The 18668-nt window shown below is 42.8% G+C and overlaps 1 protein-coding gene across 1 annotated transcript in view; it reads right to left on the reverse strand.

Moving 5' to 3' along the window:
• The window catches only part of CACNA1C (calcium voltage-gated channel subunit alpha1 C), a 458666-nt gene that overhangs the window by 67912 nt on the left and 372086 nt on the right, over positions 1–18668 (reverse strand). The window contains exons 21-30 of the mRNA XM_030959315.1: positions 17431–17490; positions 17236–17295; positions 13959–14065; positions 12484–12571; positions 11318–11425; positions 10267–10319; positions 10028–10174; positions 8960–9161; positions 8335–8493; positions 7035–7145 (exon numbers count right to left, since the gene is read on the reverse strand). Coding sequence (XP_030815175.1) covers positions 7035–7145; positions 8335–8493; positions 8960–9161; positions 10028–10174; positions 10267–10319; positions 11318–11425; positions 12484–12571; positions 13959–14065; positions 17236–17295; positions 17431–17490 — 1095 coding nt within the window. The remainder of the gene's footprint in view (positions 1–7034; positions 7146–8334; positions 8494–8959; positions 9162–10027; positions 10175–10266; positions 10320–11317; positions 11426–12483; positions 12572–13958; positions 14066–17235; positions 17296–17430; positions 17491–18668) is intronic.

Genomic DNA, 18668 nt, shown 5'->3' on the forward strand with positions numbered 1-18668 from the left:
CTGGAGCAGCTGAGATTAATTCCAGCTGGGCTACTGGTGGTATAGAAAACCCAGAGGAACATACAAGACATTCAGACTTCACCACAACAAAATTTGGGGTGAAAAGGAAAGACTTTCTGAGGTAACCTGATGATGCATTTTGAAACAGGGCTGAGTTTAAGCCACAGAAGCAGGGAAACATACTGTACCCAATTTCTACTGCAACTTATTCTGGTGAGACAGTGCACAGGGGGGCTCTGTGGCTGAGGTTCTAATGTGCTTGAACATGGAGACCTGGGATGCCTGCCAGGGAACTTTAGAACCACATAAAGATGCTCATTAGCTTAAAAGGTATGGGTTTTAATTCAGTTTTCAATTTTCTAAAAATCCTTTCCCATGTTTACTTTTTCTTTCAGTCCTGTTTGTGTTTTTGTTTTCCTTGCATCACTTTTTGTCCAATCACTTCTTCCTCCATCTTATTGATACTTTACTATTTCAAGGTCTTCAATTTATCTTTTTCTTTCTGCCTTTGAGGATTTTTTCTCTCTTCCCACTCTTCATTATCTGTATGGCTTTTCTTACTCCATGGAATTGGGTTTTCTCTCTTTTCCTCTCAGACCTGTTGGTTCTTGTTGGTTTTGTTCTTTCCTTTTCTTCAGCTAACAAACTGTCTTATCTGATCATTCCTAGCTCTCTCCAACCTCACTACTCCTTACCCACCATCAAGCAGAGCTCACTCTTTGTTAAATGATGTACATTATTCCCCACCCACAGGTTTTGACACACAATTGGCTTTCTTGAGCTTTCTTTTGCCTTTTAAAGCATTTCTTTCCCCCAAAGCCAGGGTGGTGGTTGGAGGCTGACCTTCCTCTTGCAGGGGGTACATGACTCAATCATCAAATACTCCACAAAACAGAAAAGATGATACTGAAGCTGAGGAAACAATTAGGTGGCTACCAAGGTTAAGGACCTGCCAAAACCAGCAAAGGAAGTCTGCAAAGTAAGAGCCACTTGACAACCATCCCTTTTGGCCACACAGCATCGTGTGGCCACAGTCCATGGAGGGAGGCAGCTGCCTGCACCACGGGCTCACGTTTACACAGCTTAAACCACTAATTTATGCCATCATACTGCATCCCAGAGCCCGTGATTTTAAACTAAATATGATTCCTGTTGGATGGAGCTGAAGTGTTATTCAGCTCTGAGCAAAAGACCACTCAGTTGTAACCAGTTTTCCTGGTGTTTTTTATCTATGCAGAATGTCTTTGCTTCCCTTTCTCTGTATAAGCTGGAGAAATAAAACACTGTGATGAATGATGCCAGGGCACCATCCTAAGCTATACAGGTATTTCTACATGTACTAGAATGAAGAAGTACAAAAAGCATTAGATTTCCAAAATTAAACAGCATTGTTTCTATGAATATAAATTTCAGCTGTTTGTGAAAATGTTGAAGCCTCTATCCTGACCAAGGAATAACAGATTATGGTTTTGGAGAGAAAGAAGAGTGTGAGTAGTATGAAGCAGCCAGTGTGACTTTAGGAGAGACTGCTCAAAGATCTGTTTATAGGCATAAAAGCATGAGAAATGTACTGGTAAAAAGCGAACAAAAACAGATGAGTCATTTTGCAGGTTTTAGAAGAAATATCAGTACATCAAATGCATGATAAACGCTGACTGAGAGGAGCTTAAAGAGGAATAAAGAGGTGCAAATGCATCAGGGGAGAAAGAAACACTGAGGACACGTAGATCCATCAGTGCATGGGGGCTGAGAAATAACCATGGGTGGCACTTGTGGCTTCCACAGCACAGAGGGTCACAGCTCCTCCTGGGATGACATGGGACTGTGTGCCTTGTGCTGAGTGTGAAGCTTGCTTGAAACAGCCCCCTGAAGTCCAAACTGCTGCACAGAAATGACATGTAAGAATGGCAGGAATGCAGAGTAAAGTAGCAGTGATAAACGGGGGACTGGAGGAACTCTCTGAGGCAGGACAGATGGCGTTTGTTACAGGCTGCTTTGCAAGTAACATCCATAAACACCCAGGGAAGAAAGGTGCTGACAGTGTCTGGTAAATGGAATAGACTTGTGATCTGCAGTCTCTCTGATAGTCATAATTCCACAGAGGAAATCTCCAAGATTCCCTTTCCACACCCAGGCACAGATGTGACAAAATATATGATCATATGCTTTACTTCATGCATAGCAGTAGTTCCATGGATATGTCTTCCCTAGTTTTAGATGACAAGCACAGCAGGAGAAAATTCATAACTCTTGGATTAGTGGTCCTGCCCTAGCTAATAAGGGGACAGATGAAGTGTTTTCCTGAAAGAAAAAGTAGATGTGGCTCACCAGGAAAACAGCCCATTCCAGGGAGCTAGAAAGATCTGCAATTCCTGGAGGAATATCCATCCTCACATTAGCATGTACATTGACAGATGGTGAAGCTTCATATGAATAGGAATTTTAAGTCACTGTCTTTTAACTTGAAAAGATAAACCCCAGGCAGGTTTTGTAGAGCAGCTGGCCCTTCCTGGACTGGTTCTTGTGGGGATTTCTTCTTTAAGAAGCTGGAACGGTGGTAGCTGTGGCACCACAGACAGCACAGCACCTCATTCCCTTCAGTAGTTTTCTCTGGAAAAAGCCTGAAGCAGCAGCAGCAGGTTTCTCCATGCAGGAATTGGAAAATAGCTCAGCAGACTGGCCGGAGAATTTATAAAATTAGAAAAACAAAGCAGCAAAAGGCCTTGGCTCAACAGCATTACTTTTAGACTGTCTGTCTCTTTGAAGTAACTAGTCTTGAATCAGTTTATGAGCATCAGCCAAAACAAGCACTGAGGTCCATTTGAGAGCTTTGCTTCAGAGCAGCACATTAATACTCTGTAAGGAGATGCAGGGCATGGAGTGGATGTTTTCTTTATCAGCAGCCCTAATCACCCCAAATTGCTCGAGTTCACTGTTAGCACAGCCTCCTGACACAACTGCAGACATGGATGAGCTGTGTCTGACACAGTGCTTAGATTAATCCTGCAAAAAAATGGGGAAAGTGACCCTCTGCACCAAAGGAGTGTCACAAACCCACAGGGCTCAGAAGCCTTGTCCCAGCCTGGCATGCACTGACTGTGCCACAGCAGCAGCTGCTCCTTCTTCTCTACAGCCTCCAGGAGACCAGGCAGACCACAGCTCACAGAGGATGGCCAGCTAAAAGGACAAGTTTCAAAGGGACTTGCTGACCAGAGCAAGAAATCTCAGGAGTAACAGTATGTTTAGCTAGGAAAGCCCTTGTCTTCCTACTCCCTTCACATATTTTCTGTAAGTGTTAGGAGACAAACCCTGACTTGAACTTGGCTCCTTTTTCCTGCAGCTGGCCTTTCAATAACCAAAGCCTTGCTTCCACCACAAGAAATAAAGAAATAAAAAAAGGGATACAGTAAAAAAAACCAAAACAACCCTATTCAGTCAGGCTGCCACCTTTTCTGTTGTTAAGCAGGTAATTCACAGTAGCACTGGTGGGCATTGTATTTAGTGGACCATGGCAATGGTAGGTTAACAGCTGGACTTGATGATCTTGAAGGATCTTGATGATTTCCCAGCCCATTTCCAGCTGAATCTGTGTGTCTGTAATCGTGGATGCCACACCATGGGCAGCAGCAGGAACTCTGCAGATTGGGCTTCCCCTAAAGCTGTTCCACATGGGCACATCCCTGGAGTGGCTTCTGTGAGAAGGTAGCACAATAGCAGCTCCCAGTACCTCAGGGATCTGTCCTAGTTCCTTTTCCAGCCCTCCCTGGTGAAGGTATGAATAAACAGCAGCTGGTTCCACCTTGTGCAGATGGAGAAAAACTCATCTCTCTGTTGCTGCTGCTGCAGACCCTTCATTCCAAGATCCTTTAGGAAGGGGCTGTGCAAGGGAGAGCTCTGTGGTGGCTGCTTCAGAGCCACAGCTCAGTTCCTGCTTGTCTTGCTGCAGTTGAAGGTTAAGCTGCAGCATCCACGACTGGGTTAAGCACCCAAAAAAAGGAGAAAACAGATTGAATGTTGCCAGCTTCAATTCTGTGCTCCGTTCTGTTCTGCCACACTCTCCTGGGGCTTGTCATTAGAACACAACACCTTCAGCTAACCAAGTTTCCTCCTTTCTTGTTGTCAGTCATAAAGCTTACAGCTCTTTTATTTTAGGGTATTCTTCTCACAGAAAAGAGTGATGTTTGGGCACAAATTCAAAATGAGACAAAGCAGCTTAAACAAAGGCTGGTTTGTGTTTTACTGCTCAGGAAATGACAGACAAATCTGTCTGCAGCCGAGATGAGCATTTCATCTTGCCATTTTCCATCTGGGAAACATTAATAACACTCAGCATCTCATTTCTTTGTTGGGGGCACTTGGTTGGTTAGAGGGCATAGGTAATGATGTTCTCCCAGGTGACAAAGAAATGCTTTTGGGCTTTCCCAGCTGGTGTTCCTGGGGACAACTTCCATCTGCAAATGCAGTTTGGCCACAAGGTCTAGCCAAGCAGAAGATGGAGGTAACTACTTTCTCCATGCTGGAAACTCCCACTTCAGAAAATATTCTAGCCAAGTTCATCTTCAGTACTGGTATGCAACCTGAAGAGAAGCAGCCAGTGCTCCCCAGTGCTGGTCCCCATCAGTCCCAGTGGTCATGTGGGAGAAGGGGTTGCCTTCTTTGGAGAGCAGGGAATGAAGGCTGCAGCCAAATCCTTGTACATAACAATGTTAAGTTACACAAGGAATTAGGTGTTTCCAAACCTGAGTCACTGATCTGGTCCTTAACATAATTCAATGTGAATATGCTGCAGGAGGAAAGTCTTTTTGCTGTGTTAGCTGTTTTCACAATGTCAGTCCTGTTTTTCTTCCCTGTAATCCTTTGCTTCAATTTTTGAAAAGCTGGGGTTTCTTTCATTACGGTATTTAATTAAAATAGAGGTATGAGTTAGTACCATCTTTGGCCTACAGGCCAGACCAGGATTTGAAACATTTATTGTTCGTGCTGGCTATTCTTTTACTTGAGGTTGTTGTCTGAAAGACTTCATTAAGACTCTACTATTCTCGTGATAAGGAAAATTTCTTTTTTACTGTCACTTTTTCTATAGTGTAGTAGCTAGGGATTTAGTTTGGAAATTACAGAATCATGGAAAATTTGGCTGAGAGGGGCCCTGTGGTCTATTCCATTTGCCTGTCTCAAGACAGATCATTGATTCCTAAACTGTCTTGATTTAAAGATTCCCCCAACTTAATTCTACATCCTCCAACTATAAAGATTCCACAATTACTTAAGGAAATCTGTTTCAATGTTTAGTCATCCAGCGATACTTGCTTACCCTCAGTTGATTTTTTTTTAGTATTTTTTGTGCAGCAAAACTCGAAAAGGAGATAGAACAGAGGAAAGTAAACCACAGGAAGTAGAAAGGACTTCCGCTATCATCAATGCCATTTCCTTACTGGTGGAAACAACCATGTCAGGTAAAGCCTTCCTTGTATATGTACAGAACTCAGTATTTGACCTGGTTGAACTTCTCCCTTAAATGTTCTAAACCAAATTCTGCTGAGATTCTTATCTTCTTGAAAGTTATAAATCTCCAGTGAAGCAGAACTGCAAAATCAGAAGAACATTATAAAGCCTGTGAGATGCACTTCTGGGTACATGGTGTGCAGATAAAACTTTTATGAAGTGACAGAAAGTTTGCTCGCTAACAGACATGATGAAGTCTCAAAAATCAAAGGTAGATCTCTCCTGAAAATTAAAATCTCTGCTGAAACAGATAATGATGCTTCTAAATGTCCCAAGAAAGTGTATCAGATCTCACAAAAAAACTCCAAAACCCAGTCTTCAGCAGGACTGCCAAGATGCTCCTAACTTCCAAGAGAACTACATCTAAGATAGGAAAGTGATATGGGGCTTGGGTGAAAAATAAAATTACAAGACTATTGCAAGAAGAAGTCCTAGAAAGTGTGGAAGAAAGAGAGAAGCTGGGTGGGAATAAAGTCAACATGGAGATGAAAAGAAAAAAAATAAGGCCAAATTCAGTAGAAATGGAGAGCAAAGTTTCTGAAGTGAGGATGAGGAAGATGTTAGATTACACCTGGGAGGAGCTAAATTCACTCATCCCCTAACTTTAACAGGAAGGACAAGCATGACTGCCAGACATAAATGTTCTCATTTTTACCAGTTCATAACTGATGCTTCAGAGAGCATCTTGACCATCTCCACAGTGTTTCAAAGCAGCCTTCAAGACACAACTCCATGTGTCAAGGCACCAGTGAAGATGTGAAATGACATGAGGGACCTATATTTGGGTATCTGGATTCAACTTTTTATGACGCATCACTGAATTTAAACCCCACAGAAGAAAGTCTTGGGTAATTCTGTGAGGTCAGGATCTCTGTCCTTGTCCTGCAGCAGCTGTGAGAACGTAACTAGAAGAGCTTGGAGGTTCTAATCATATCCCACAGTGCAGCTAAACTAGCACAATATCACGGCCCAATGCACAGGACAATACTTTCAGACAGGACCTGCTGGGGTACTGAATATTATCAATGAAGTCTTAAATTCAAAACCAGAGCAATCCAAACCATCACTGAGATGTAGCCCTCCCAGAAGAAACATTTTTTTCCAAAGCTCATAACTCAAAATGAGTCATGCTTGATTAACTTCACTTGGGTCAGGAGACTAATCATGAGATGCTATTTTTAAATTATATAAGGAAAGTCAGAGAGAGAGCATTGGAATAACATTCAGAATGGAAGACATGTTACAGCCTTAGCAGAGTGTCACTGTGATGACTTAATAAAAACTAGGAACCATCTCTATTAGCAGGTGTTGCCTTTTTTTCACTTTTTTTGGTTTTTTTTTTAAGTGTGTCTACTCTCCAGTGAAAATGTTATTAAATATAAGTGAGACTCCAATCCAGAGAGCAACTGTCCAGCTCAGTTCTTGGTGGGGTAATAGATGAGAAAGGTTCACCTCCTCCTTCTCCTCACAGCTGCCCCGCACACATGCACACACACACAGAGGCCAGGGAAATCTACTCCTCGTGCACCTACCTTGGGTTTGAAGGCAATTAACTTCAGGACCATCTCCACAGTGAAGAGCCCAGTGAAGAGCATGTTGAGGATGTTCATGGCTTCCTTGAACATGCAGCTCTGACCATAGTGCTGAAAAATAGCATCCCAGCAGGAGTGTGAGGATAGGATGTGCCAGCAGTCAGGAATACACAGGGCCCCTCCCAGTCTCCCTTCATGCCAAGGTTCTCTAGGGAAGACCCCAGCATGTTTCATTTTTTCAATTAGGAATTCCCATTTCCCTTAATGCATAAGCACTCCCATGCCTCTATCCATTTTTGCCACCTGGCTCTTATCTCCTCTTTTTGGAAGAATCTTTTTGAGGAGTGGCTACCAAAATCATACTTATAATTCCAATTCAGGGCTCATTATAAATTTGCACAATAATTACAATCTTCAATTGTGATTTTTCTCAGCCTTCCCTCACACTTGGATTATTTTTTTGTTTGGTTGTGACTGTACAGCAAGCAGGGGTTTCACTGAGCTGTCCATAATGATACAAAGCCATTCCCCAAGTAATTACACTAAATTCAGGATTCTGCAAAGTACATGAGCAGCTCAAATCATATTTCCCCAATATGCACTATCTTGCATTTGTCAATTCTGAATTAAATTTGCAATCATGCTGCCCATTCACTTAACTTTATTAAGATCTTATGAAGTTACTCTCTATCTTCTATTGATTAATTCAAGCAGTGTCTTCTGCAAGTGTTGCCACCTCATACCCCCATTTCCAGATCACGATACTTGAACTCATGGCACTGCCTTATTCTAAGGTCACCTTCCCGTTCATGCTACAAGAGCCCATTTGTAGTTGCTCAACTTTAATAAACTTCAAAGAACTGGGATGGATTTTCATTATCTGCATTGGCACAGGGCGATTTATTCAAAGCAGTTTCAGATAAAACAATTCAGCTGCAGCTGAATGCAAGGCTGAGAAAAATACAGTGTTGAGATATTTTCAACATTTTTCTTGAAAAGCTCTAGTACTTGCAGAACTCTGTTTAGAAACAAGAAATTTGTTTGTTTTTAAGGAGTTAAAACAGAATTGTTGAAAGTGTCAGATATTAGCAGGAAGAGGGTGAGAATTAGATTCCTTATTTCAACTACATGTCATCAGAAGTGAACACGATAAAATGTTTTTTTTTTTAATGTGCTCGTCCCTCTCCCTCAATACATGGCATGAAGCTGAAAGTAGGTCTCAACCTCAGCCATTTGTGCATTTCCCCCAACAAAAAGTCTACTACTTCATCACCTGGAGGTTTTCTGCTTGCTCACTTACTTGCATGGCCAGGCAGATGGTGTTCAGCAGGATCAGAACGAACATCAGGTATTCAAAATAGGTGGAGTTGACCACATACCAAACTTTGTACTGGTACTGGTTTTTAGGGATGTATCTCCGCAGAGGCCGGGCTTTCAGGGCATACTCTACACACTGGCGCTGTGGGAGAGGCAGGGTACATTTAAAACTCAAACCCAAAATATCAGGGTGGTCAGCTACCTTCAAATGTAATTAAAAATACAATGTCTCAAGACTTTTTCTAAAATTAAAAAGCTTAGGAGAAGAATTTCTGTTACGTCACAATGTGAATGTGCACATTCTACCTGTTAGAGTTCTACATGCAATTATTTTGGCCATTTACTTTGGCCAGACACTGCTGTTGTGCTCATCTAATCTCAGTGAAACAAATGGTACAGCAAACATTTTTGAGTAATTGTTGAACCTTGAGCAAATCTTACAGCAAGATTTCTTTTCTATCTGACTCCTAAAAGATGTCAGCAAATCCAGCTTACAGTTCTATCTTGTTGGCAAGCTTAACATTTTCCTCTCTGCATGCATTTATCTATTAAAAGCTTATTCTCAATGCATTTTCTACCTTTGTTGACAGCAGGGTATTGTCAATTACCTGGTTTTTGTCCAGCTCACAGTTCTTGTACTCTTGTTCTCCTTGTTCCTGAAATGTGACGATGACGAAACCAACGAAGATGTTCATCATGAAGAAAGCAATGATGATGATGTAGATAATAAAGAAGATGGAGATCTCAACCCTGTGATTATAGATGGGTCCCACATCCTCCATGTGGGAATCAATGGACCTATACAGCAACCTGAAAGCAAACAGGAGCCAAATGCAGAGAAAATCTGCAACTGCCTTGAGGCCTAATAGGTGGTGTTATAAAGTTTAACTTTGTGATCTTCTTCCACTTGTATTGAAATTAATTCACTCAGAGATGTGCAGACTTGCACTGATCTGAGTGCAAAACTTACAAAGGAGAAGACCTGGCTCTTACTAATCCCATATTTGAACCTGTTCAGGGGTGAAATGTCTTCATAGCTGAACAAAATCATGCTCTTCAGGTAACAAAAGACAGGAAAGCCCCAACAGAGTTATTGGGAACTGAGTTTTATGAGAAAAGGGGATCCCAGGAGTTGGGATAACAACACAGTCCCAGTTGTTAACACTGCTGTTGGTATCACCTGGTGACACAGGTCAGGGTCAGCCCCCTGCATGTCCACATCACCCTGAGTGACTCTGGGGGAGTCCCCAGCTCCAGTGGCACAGACAGCAGGGCCTGGACAGACACCCCATGTCTGCCAGTACTGCAGAGGAAATGTTTCATATTGTCCTGCTGGCTCCACGGGGAGACTGAAACCTGGCAATGCTGGAAAGGACCTGATATGCATTTTACATTCATTTATACCCATAATAATGGTAACAAATACCGGTATCACTGCTACTAATGGAAATCATCTTTTAAGAACTAGAGACAGTGCTTTACACTGTTTACAAGTACAGTAACAGAAATCCTTGCAGGCCCTGAGGAATTGACAGAGTACATAATACTGCAGCGCTACTATTGCTATATTTAAAGCTCTGGACTTAGAAAGGGAAAGATTATGCTCTGCCTTGAATTTTCTCATTTGAAATGAATGAGGGCATTGCTAGTGTTGCACTGGTCCCAGAAACACTCACTCTGGCCAGCCCTCGAAGGTGGAGACGGTGAAGAGGGCCATCATGGCAGTCAGGACGTTGTCGAAGTCAAACTTGCTGTTCTCCCAGCTGCGGGGCTGTATCATGGGCTGGCTGACCTCCCCATCCTTGTAGGTGATGTAGTACCCTCTGTGGGGGGAGAGGGCACACACAACGTGGCACACCTGCACCGCCAGCGCTGCGGGCGGCCAGGGGCAGGGATTGGAAAAGCTCAGACCCACCTGCATTCTGCTTCTGTCTGCTTGGAGCTGTCAGTGCAGCTGTACAGCTTGCCCTAGGAAAGGAAGAAAGAGGAATGAAGCTTCTGCTTGTATGGTACTTTTATGCATGTCACCGTCATACTTTCTGGAAAAATCCCTTCACCAGGATTTCTTCTCCTGTGAAGCTGAAAAGCCTCAGAGAAAAATGAAAACAATAATTATCTGATTGCTTCTCCTCTGTTTTGCTGCTTTGGAATGTGGTTTGGACATTGTTTACCAGCTGATCATTGTTTGATTGGTTTCATGTGAATTGTTTTAACTTAATGACCAATCATGGTCAGGCTGTGTCGGGACTCTGGAAGAGAGAGTCACGAGTTTTGATTGTCACTCTTTGTAGCCTTCTGGCTGTATCCTTTCTCTATTCTTTAGTATTATTCTATTCTATTCTATTCTATTCTATTCTATTCTATTCTATTCTATTCTATTCTATTCTATTCTATTCTATTCTGTTCTGTTCTGTTCTGTTCTGTTCTTCTGTAATAAATTAGCCTTCTAAGAACATGGAGACAGATTCTCAATTCCTCCTCCATCCAGGCCACCTCACAGATACCACAAATGTGTATGTCCTCAGCATTTGTCAGGAGGGTGGTGAAAGGCAAAGGAAGATAAAAGCAGACATAAAGAAGGGAATGAACAACCCCCCATGGTCATCTGGTGTGCCCCTTCCTCTGCAAGATGGGAGGCAGAGAGCCGCAGGGACCAATCCTGTTGAGCAGCTCCCTTCACCTTCCCGGGGCCGTCATGACAAAGTAAAGGTGTTTAGGGAAGAACAACATTACTGATCATCTCCTCTGATCACAGATGATGGGCCAGAGTTCTGCATATGCCTGGCTCAGTTTTGGAGAACTACTGGCAGCAGAAGCCCAGGTAACACTGACAGTGCCCCAAATGTCTTGCCTGTTACACACAATAGACCCCATTTTCCCTTCCTCAGGCTTTTTATGCTGTTTTTCTCCCCATCCCTGAATACAGCCCAATGTAATGGATGAAGGAATGGGTCCAACGGTTTTACCTTAAACAGCTGAACTCCAATGCAGGCAAACATGAACTGCAGCAAAGTGGTGACAATCACAATGTTCCCGATGGTTCGGATAGCGACAAACACGCACTGGACCACGTGCTGCAAAAGGGAGAGAGCAACAAAAGTCACTTGTGGGATTGTTCTCAACTGCTCTGGCCAAGGAAGAAGCCCAAGAATAAAAATGACACGAAAAAATTATTTAAGCAGTACCCATTACCCAAGTAACATCTGAGGAAAGGGGACCAACTTATTTCATTCCTTGCTGTGTTTTCAGAAGCAGGCAGAAGGGGGTAGGAAAATACCAGAACTCAGCTCTCTGAAACTTCCCACATAGTTGGGCACCCACCAGCACATAGAAAGAAGTTTATCTAATACAGAAAGGTTGTGCTTAGGGTTGTGGGTCCATCTGTAACCCTAGAAAACCACATAATTTCACCTCTGGGCTGGTGGGGCCATTCAGCTGAAAAGCAGCTTGTCAGAAAAGGAGCTGGTGGACACAAAGTTGAATATGAGCCTTCACTACAAAGATGGCAAGTGTTCTCCTGGGCTGCATTAGGCAAGATTTTAACAAGGTGAAGGAAGTGATTCCTCCCCTTTACTCAGCACTGGTGAGACTGTGCCTGTTGTACTGGGTCTAATTCTGACTCCTCAGTACAAGAGAGCTGTGGACATTCTGGAGGAAGTCCAGTCCAGCAAAGAGCCACAAAGATGACTTAAGGGATTGGAGTGAGAAAAGGCTGAGAGAGCTGGGTCTGTTAATCTGAGAGGAGGCTCAGGGGAATCTGGTCAATGTAATCTGGTCAATGGCTGAAGGAAGGACGCAGAGGAGGCAGAGCCAGGCTCTTTCCAGTGCTTCCCACTGACAGGACAACAGGCACAAATTGAAACAGTAGGTTTATCTGAACAATGAGAAACACTTCTGCTGTGAGGGTGACTGAGGATTGGAACAGATCATCCAGAGAGGTTGTGCAGTTTCTCTCCTTGGAGGTACTCTAAAGCCTGGGCAACCTGCTCTCAGTGGCCCTGCTTGAGCAGGTCCCTTCCAACCTCAACCATACTGTGATTCTGCTGAAACATTACTTGAACCACTGCAAAAGCCCTTGTAGCCTGAAAAAACTGAATTTATAGTTCATAGAATGCACTGGGACTTTTCTAACCTTTAGTCCTTTGGCTCTGTTGATGGCCCTCAGTGGCCTGAGGACCCGCAGAACACGCAGGATCTTCACCACATTAATGGCACTGGACCTGGAAGAAAGTATTGGAAGGTTTGAGAGACACAGCAATGTGGGGAGTGTGCAGCAAGGACAGACCTTTGAAATTCTGCACAGCCTGAGACTGCATAAGGGATTTATTCAACTCTTTGCCATGGCACTTCAGGGGCAAGGAAACCAATTTCTCTGTTTTCTTCAGAGGTCTGACTGCTTGTTCTGGATTTCATAATCTCTGCTGTATTAATGGAGGGGGAATGGAACATGGGCAAGGTGTATTTTTAGAGCAAGGCAAACAGATTCTGTAGATATCTATGATATAGAAATTGTGCCAAGATGTAGTCATTACGAAGGCATTTTCAGATAAGGCTCAAAGAAGCACTCCACTGAAATATTTGTAGAAGAGTGAAAAGTCCAGGAGACTCCAGTATAAAAGGTAGACTATCCACCTGGAGTTTGATCCTACAGTGTGTCTGGCCCCTGAACCCACAAATCATTTAAGTGTGTACATAAATTTAAGGATGTGAAAGCTCCCACTGAATTGATTAGGATGACTTATGTGCTCACTTTTAAGTACTCAACACAACTACTGCAGCAGAGCTCTCTGCGCCTTCCAAGACTAAAACCCTGACTGAGAATCTTCCTCGTGCTCAATGACATCATGTTCTCCTACTGACTTTGGGAACAGCTTTAATGTTAACACACCAAGAGTCTGACTTAGGTCTGTAAGAAAGAAACAGCAGGTCAAAACAAGAACTGTGTCATTCTCAAGACTGTGACTTAAAGCCCAATGGAACCTACAAATTGTCCTACTTGACTTAGTGTGCAACTCATGTGAGCTGCTAACCTATGATGGTAACAACTGGGAGCTTGTTTCTTACCAGATATGAAACTAATAAGGGAACTTCCTACCCAACATGTAGTCACATAAATCTATAAATTACTAAGCAAATTAACAGGTGAACTAAAGGAAAACAGCATGACAGAACAGCCACTACCACTCCAAAGAGTCTCACAAGACTCTTCAAGCATCTTAGGAAGTAGGAAAACATTATTCACCTGATTTTCCAGAGGTTATGAAAAGTCTAGGAGGGAACCATAAGTCACTGAACTGTCGTGAACTGATTCAGTGAAACAAAGGCCTTGGAACAAAGCTAAGTGTCATGATTCCCCATACACCCATTTTTTGTTCTCATTTGCTCTTTCTGAAAGACTCCCCCCTCCAGGTCACCAAAGTAACATTTCCCAGTTACTACCTCCTGTCTTGAGGATGAATTTTAATGGCCTTGAACCATCCAAGAAAAACACCAACAGGCTCATGAGGAAAATCTTACCCAGATAAAACAAGCCTGAGCCAACCCTCCCAGCCCAGCCCTACAATCCCCACCCCCTCAAAACCAGCCAGCTGGAAGTAGCTCACTCACTGGATCCCAAAGGAGATGAGAGAAACGCTGACCACCAGCAGGTCCAAGATGTTGAAATAGTTCCTGCAGAAGGAGCCCTTGTGGAGGAAAGCCCCGTAGGCAGTCATCTGCAGGGAGCACAAACACACTTTGCCATCAGCAGCTGCTCGGGAGCCAAACCCACCTGGCTATGCTCAGAGTGGATAAGTGGGGAGGGGGCAGTATTTCTATTGTTGGCAGACAATTTACCCCCAGACCCCAAAGGAGAAGTTGAGCCCCAATGGAAAGAAAAGAGAGTGAAAAAGACAGCAAGATAACTATGAAAGGCCTAACTAAAGAAAGAGAGGAAAATATGCACTTTAAGTGCACTGAGTACATAACATTTAGAATTAGCAAAGAAGCAGAATGACTGTTTGCAAAAACTACTCTTTGCAATCATATGGTTTCCCTTTTTCTAGTGACAGAGGATACTTGTGTTATATAAAGGTCTCTCTAGCAAAATTGAATAGAAAATACAAAATAAAATGGTCTTTTCTGTAATGCTTTGCAGTACTTAGACCAGCTGCAGTGGACAGTTGACTGCTTTTCCCTTCATGAAGGAAGAACAGAATCCCTCAGGGATAAGATGCTTTAGAGCTGAACTGAAAAAACAGGAGGAATTACTGCTCTCTTCAGCTTGGTCCTTCTGTTCAGCTCAATCCCACATCCCTTTTCCTATTAATTTTTACTCTAGGTGTAGTTGCATTTCCCTTCAGTTTTCCTTACAAAGCCCAGGCTGTACTCCTTGGAACAGGGTAATTTCTTTATGGAGGTAATAATTATCAACATCACTGGGCAGAGGGAGGGAAAAGACATATTTTGCAAGGGAGGCTCTGCCCTGCCTGGGTGTGATGGGGTATTGAAAACCTGCTGGCTCTGAGGAGGGTGTCACAGCTCCAGAGCTGGATTGAGTGACAGTGTAAACAGAGTTCTCTTACCCAATGTGACTAAACGAGCCTGGCACAGTTAAAGAGGGTGAGCTGATGGGGGTATTTGTACCACCTACCTTAGATTTGGTGATGATCTAATGTAGCTGCTTTGAAGAAACCCCATCCCCACAAGTGCTAATGTTCCTTCATGAGGAATTCTCATTCCCATCCAGGAACACAGGCTTCTAAGTTTGGTCCTCTGAATCTCATTTAAGTTAGGTGTCTAAAGTAACCCGAGGGGGACACCATGACACTGAGCTGTAGCCAGACTTGCAGCTGAGAAGTGTGAACTGGAAAGTCAAACTGGAGTTTTCTGGCTCCCACCAGTCGCTCAGGATGGTGTATTGGCTGGAAGTTTCCAGCCTGTGACAACTTTATTCAGAGCAAAGTGGAAGGGCACATGGCATATTGGATTATTTTATTCACCAGACATCCATGACATCAGGGAACTGACTATCAATCAGACAGAAATTAGAGGGGGAGGAAGTATAAACTCTGGTCTTGGCTTAGAATTTATACTTATAGACACATTCAGCTGGGGAAGGGAGGAGGGGTTCTTGCCATAACAAAGGAGGTAAAGATGCCCTTTACTGATTAGATTTTGTATGGCAATCTTGAAAGAAAGACACCATTGAAATCAGGAGGGGAAGCTCTGCTGAGTTTAAGTTCAGTACAAGTTGTGGTTCTCTCAAGCCTATTGAGGGATTTTGTCATCTCAGAAGAGACTCTCAGAGAGTGTGTAATCTGTATCTGCCTCCCACCCGGGGCACAAAACAACTTACACCCTTTTGGGATGCCAGTTAAATATCCTTGGCAGTGACCTTGGCAGCATCCACCAGAATGCAGGGGTTGCTAAAAGCAGCATGGGGGCAGATGAAGCTTGTTCCTCTACAGCCTTGAACATCCCATGGCCATTCATTCTTTTGTTTTCACCACCCACATTAACTTTGCTGTTTAGCAAAACAATGTGCTCAGTGAAGGCAGCAGAGAAACATGTACTGAGAAACCACGCTCTTAGTGACTTCAACTTATGGTCCTTGCACTATTCTCCCACTTGGAGTTAGAGAATATCCAGGGATGTTGTCATAAATCACTGAAGTTAACAGGAGGACCTTGGGAAGGCCCAGGCTGGGTTAAATTCTGCTTCCACTGAAGTAATTAGGAGTGTTACCACTTCCTTCAGAGCAAGCAGAATTAGTAATTGTGAGTCCAAACAGGTAACATTGAACTATCATTTTATTTTAAATGCTGCTGTTGGGATATTTTCCTTTTCTTGACAGGCCTTTTGGATCTGCCATGTGATCTGTGCACATCCAGATTTATTGTGTAAACACAGATGCAAACTGCACACAGGCATAATGTGTGCATCTCCCTGGAGAACATTATGGCTTTGGTAATTTCAAGTCATATCAAAAAAAGCACGTTTCTCTATAAAAATATGCCAGGGCCACCCTGCTTGCCAGCCTTCCATATAGATACTGTTATTAGGGTCTTGAGCTGAACATTTGAGCAACTCTAAGGCACTGCCTGCCAGCACTTAGAACTAGCTTGCTGAGAAAAAAAAAACAGCTGCCAAGTGAACCTAGCATTTAGAAAGCCAGAACTTTGCTCAATCACTGTTATTTAAATTATTAGCCTACCAATTTGAGAAAATTAGAGTTAAGAACAAGGCAGCCTATTTTCGTTTTCTTCCAAGCTAAACCATTCTCCTGCGCGTTCCCCTTGGTATAGAGCACATTCCTGGGAAATGGGAAGCTGGGTTTTGGTGAAGCAATTTTCATTGGCAGCTACTGTCCTTCGTGTCTCAGGGATTTGTACTCTTCAAATTCTCTCTCTACGCCTAAAAAGTAGAGGTTTTGCACTGTGCTCCCTGCCTCCTACTTCACTGTGCTCACAGAAGTCATCAGTCCCCCTTTGGACTGATTTCTGCAGAATAGAGACCTTCTCTTTGCCTGTGTAAGAGGTGTGTGCCTTCAGAGTTTCTTGCAGAGCAGAAAAATCATGTTTTGGAAAGACTGGCCAGGGTCGAGGGAGAAATTTATCAGGGGATGGCCTTTTTCTTGGTCCTCTCTTGCATTTCCCAACATTGCATCCTTTCATTGCAATTCCCCTAAAAAGCATTATTTTCTTACAGGCCCTCAATTACAAGTCTGAATATCAAAATTTCCCTGGAGACTTTTAAAGCAACTACTGAAACATCAAATGAAAAGAAAAACAACCCTTTGTGCAGAGATAATAATGGGGTTAAAAAAAAAAAGAAAAAGAGAGCGAAAGAAAGAAAAAAAAGAGAAAGAAAAGAAGAAAACAAGTGTATTTCTCAGATTGGTTACCTTAAGAATAATTTCTAATGTAAAGATACTAGTGAAGACATAGTCTGCATTGCCTAGGATCTGAAAAATAAGCACAGTTGGGTTAGTGGTACGGAGCGTGACCCAGAACAAACAGGCGTGTGTGTTAGCAACAGAGACTGGCAGAAAACCAGAAAGCTTGGGAACAAGTAATGGTAGAGAAGATGGGCACTTTACCTTCAGAGCAATTTCAATGGTGAAAATGACAGTAAAAACTATATCAAAATAAAAGAGAATCTGTAAAAACAAAAGGGGATAGGAGTGGGGAGGGTAGGTCAGTGAGTGATCACTTGAGTGGGAAATCACAGTTAAAATCAAATGCACAAGTTCTTTTCACAAAGGAATGAGGACGACTCTATAGGGAATGGTTTTGGAACAGGGTCCTGTTGAATGCAGTGAAGGTCCTGGCACAGAGGACAAGAAGCACATTACATGAAATCTTTCCTGAGTTACAATCCCATGAGCACTATAGAGACAAAATAACTTTTTGGTTGCTGTAGGATTTTTTTTTTTAAATCTCATAAAAAAACATTCAAGGGTTTTCCCAAATAGGATTCCAAACTGAGAGTACAAAGAATGCCTGGTCTCTCAGTGGAAAACATGAGATTCCTTCTTATTAACTTCCATTCAGTCTTGTCCTGTGCCTTTCTCAAAGGAAGGAAAGCAAACTGCAAAATCATACTCTAGCTACTTCTTTTCTCTGTCCTGAATTGCTCTGGATTGGGATGAATAACAAAGACTCTGCCAATTGAACAGAATCCCAGCCCTTGTATTGCAACCATGATTTGGTCATTTGCTAAAGGTGCCTGACTTAGATCCTGCACCTTTCTATTTGCATCCTGAATAACCGGCCAGCTGAAATGCTCATCATTCCCAGGAACCTGGTGATGGAGAAACTCATGGCATGCAAGGCAGACCACAAAAAGTGGTGTCACAGGAGACAGTGAGAAGTCTAGAAGTGTAAAGGGGCTTTCAAAGTAGCAGCATCAAGGACAGGAATGTCCTTCACTGCCAATATGTTGGCATCCCACAGTAAATGGGAACTTTCTCACTGATTTATGGGACCAGGATTGAACTCTTTTCAATATATTTTAACATCCCAATCCACTTTAGTGCTATCTGCACTACAAATGTTGAACATCAGAAGTACCATAGCCATGGTTTACTGTGGTTTTACCACAATCATGTCTTAAACCAGAAGGCCAATATATGGAAGCTGTAGAAAACTGGTAATTTGTGAAATATAGACCTTTGCTGCTAAAACACTAATAAACATAAACCAGGAAACTGCCTGCTCCCATCCCACAGGGGTTTATTGCATCTCAGTGCCTGTAACCTCACTTAGATTTATAGGTGGCTAAATTCTTACAGCTTGGTATGCAGAGGGGCAGCAACTGAAAGCTCCAGGGTTATTT

Source organism: Camarhynchus parvulus, chromosome 1A (genome assembly GCF_901933205.1).
Source record: "Camarhynchus parvulus chromosome 1A, STF_HiC, whole genome shotgun sequence".
NCBI classification, from domain to species: Eukaryota; Metazoa; Chordata; class Aves; order Passeriformes; family Thraupidae; genus Camarhynchus; species Camarhynchus parvulus.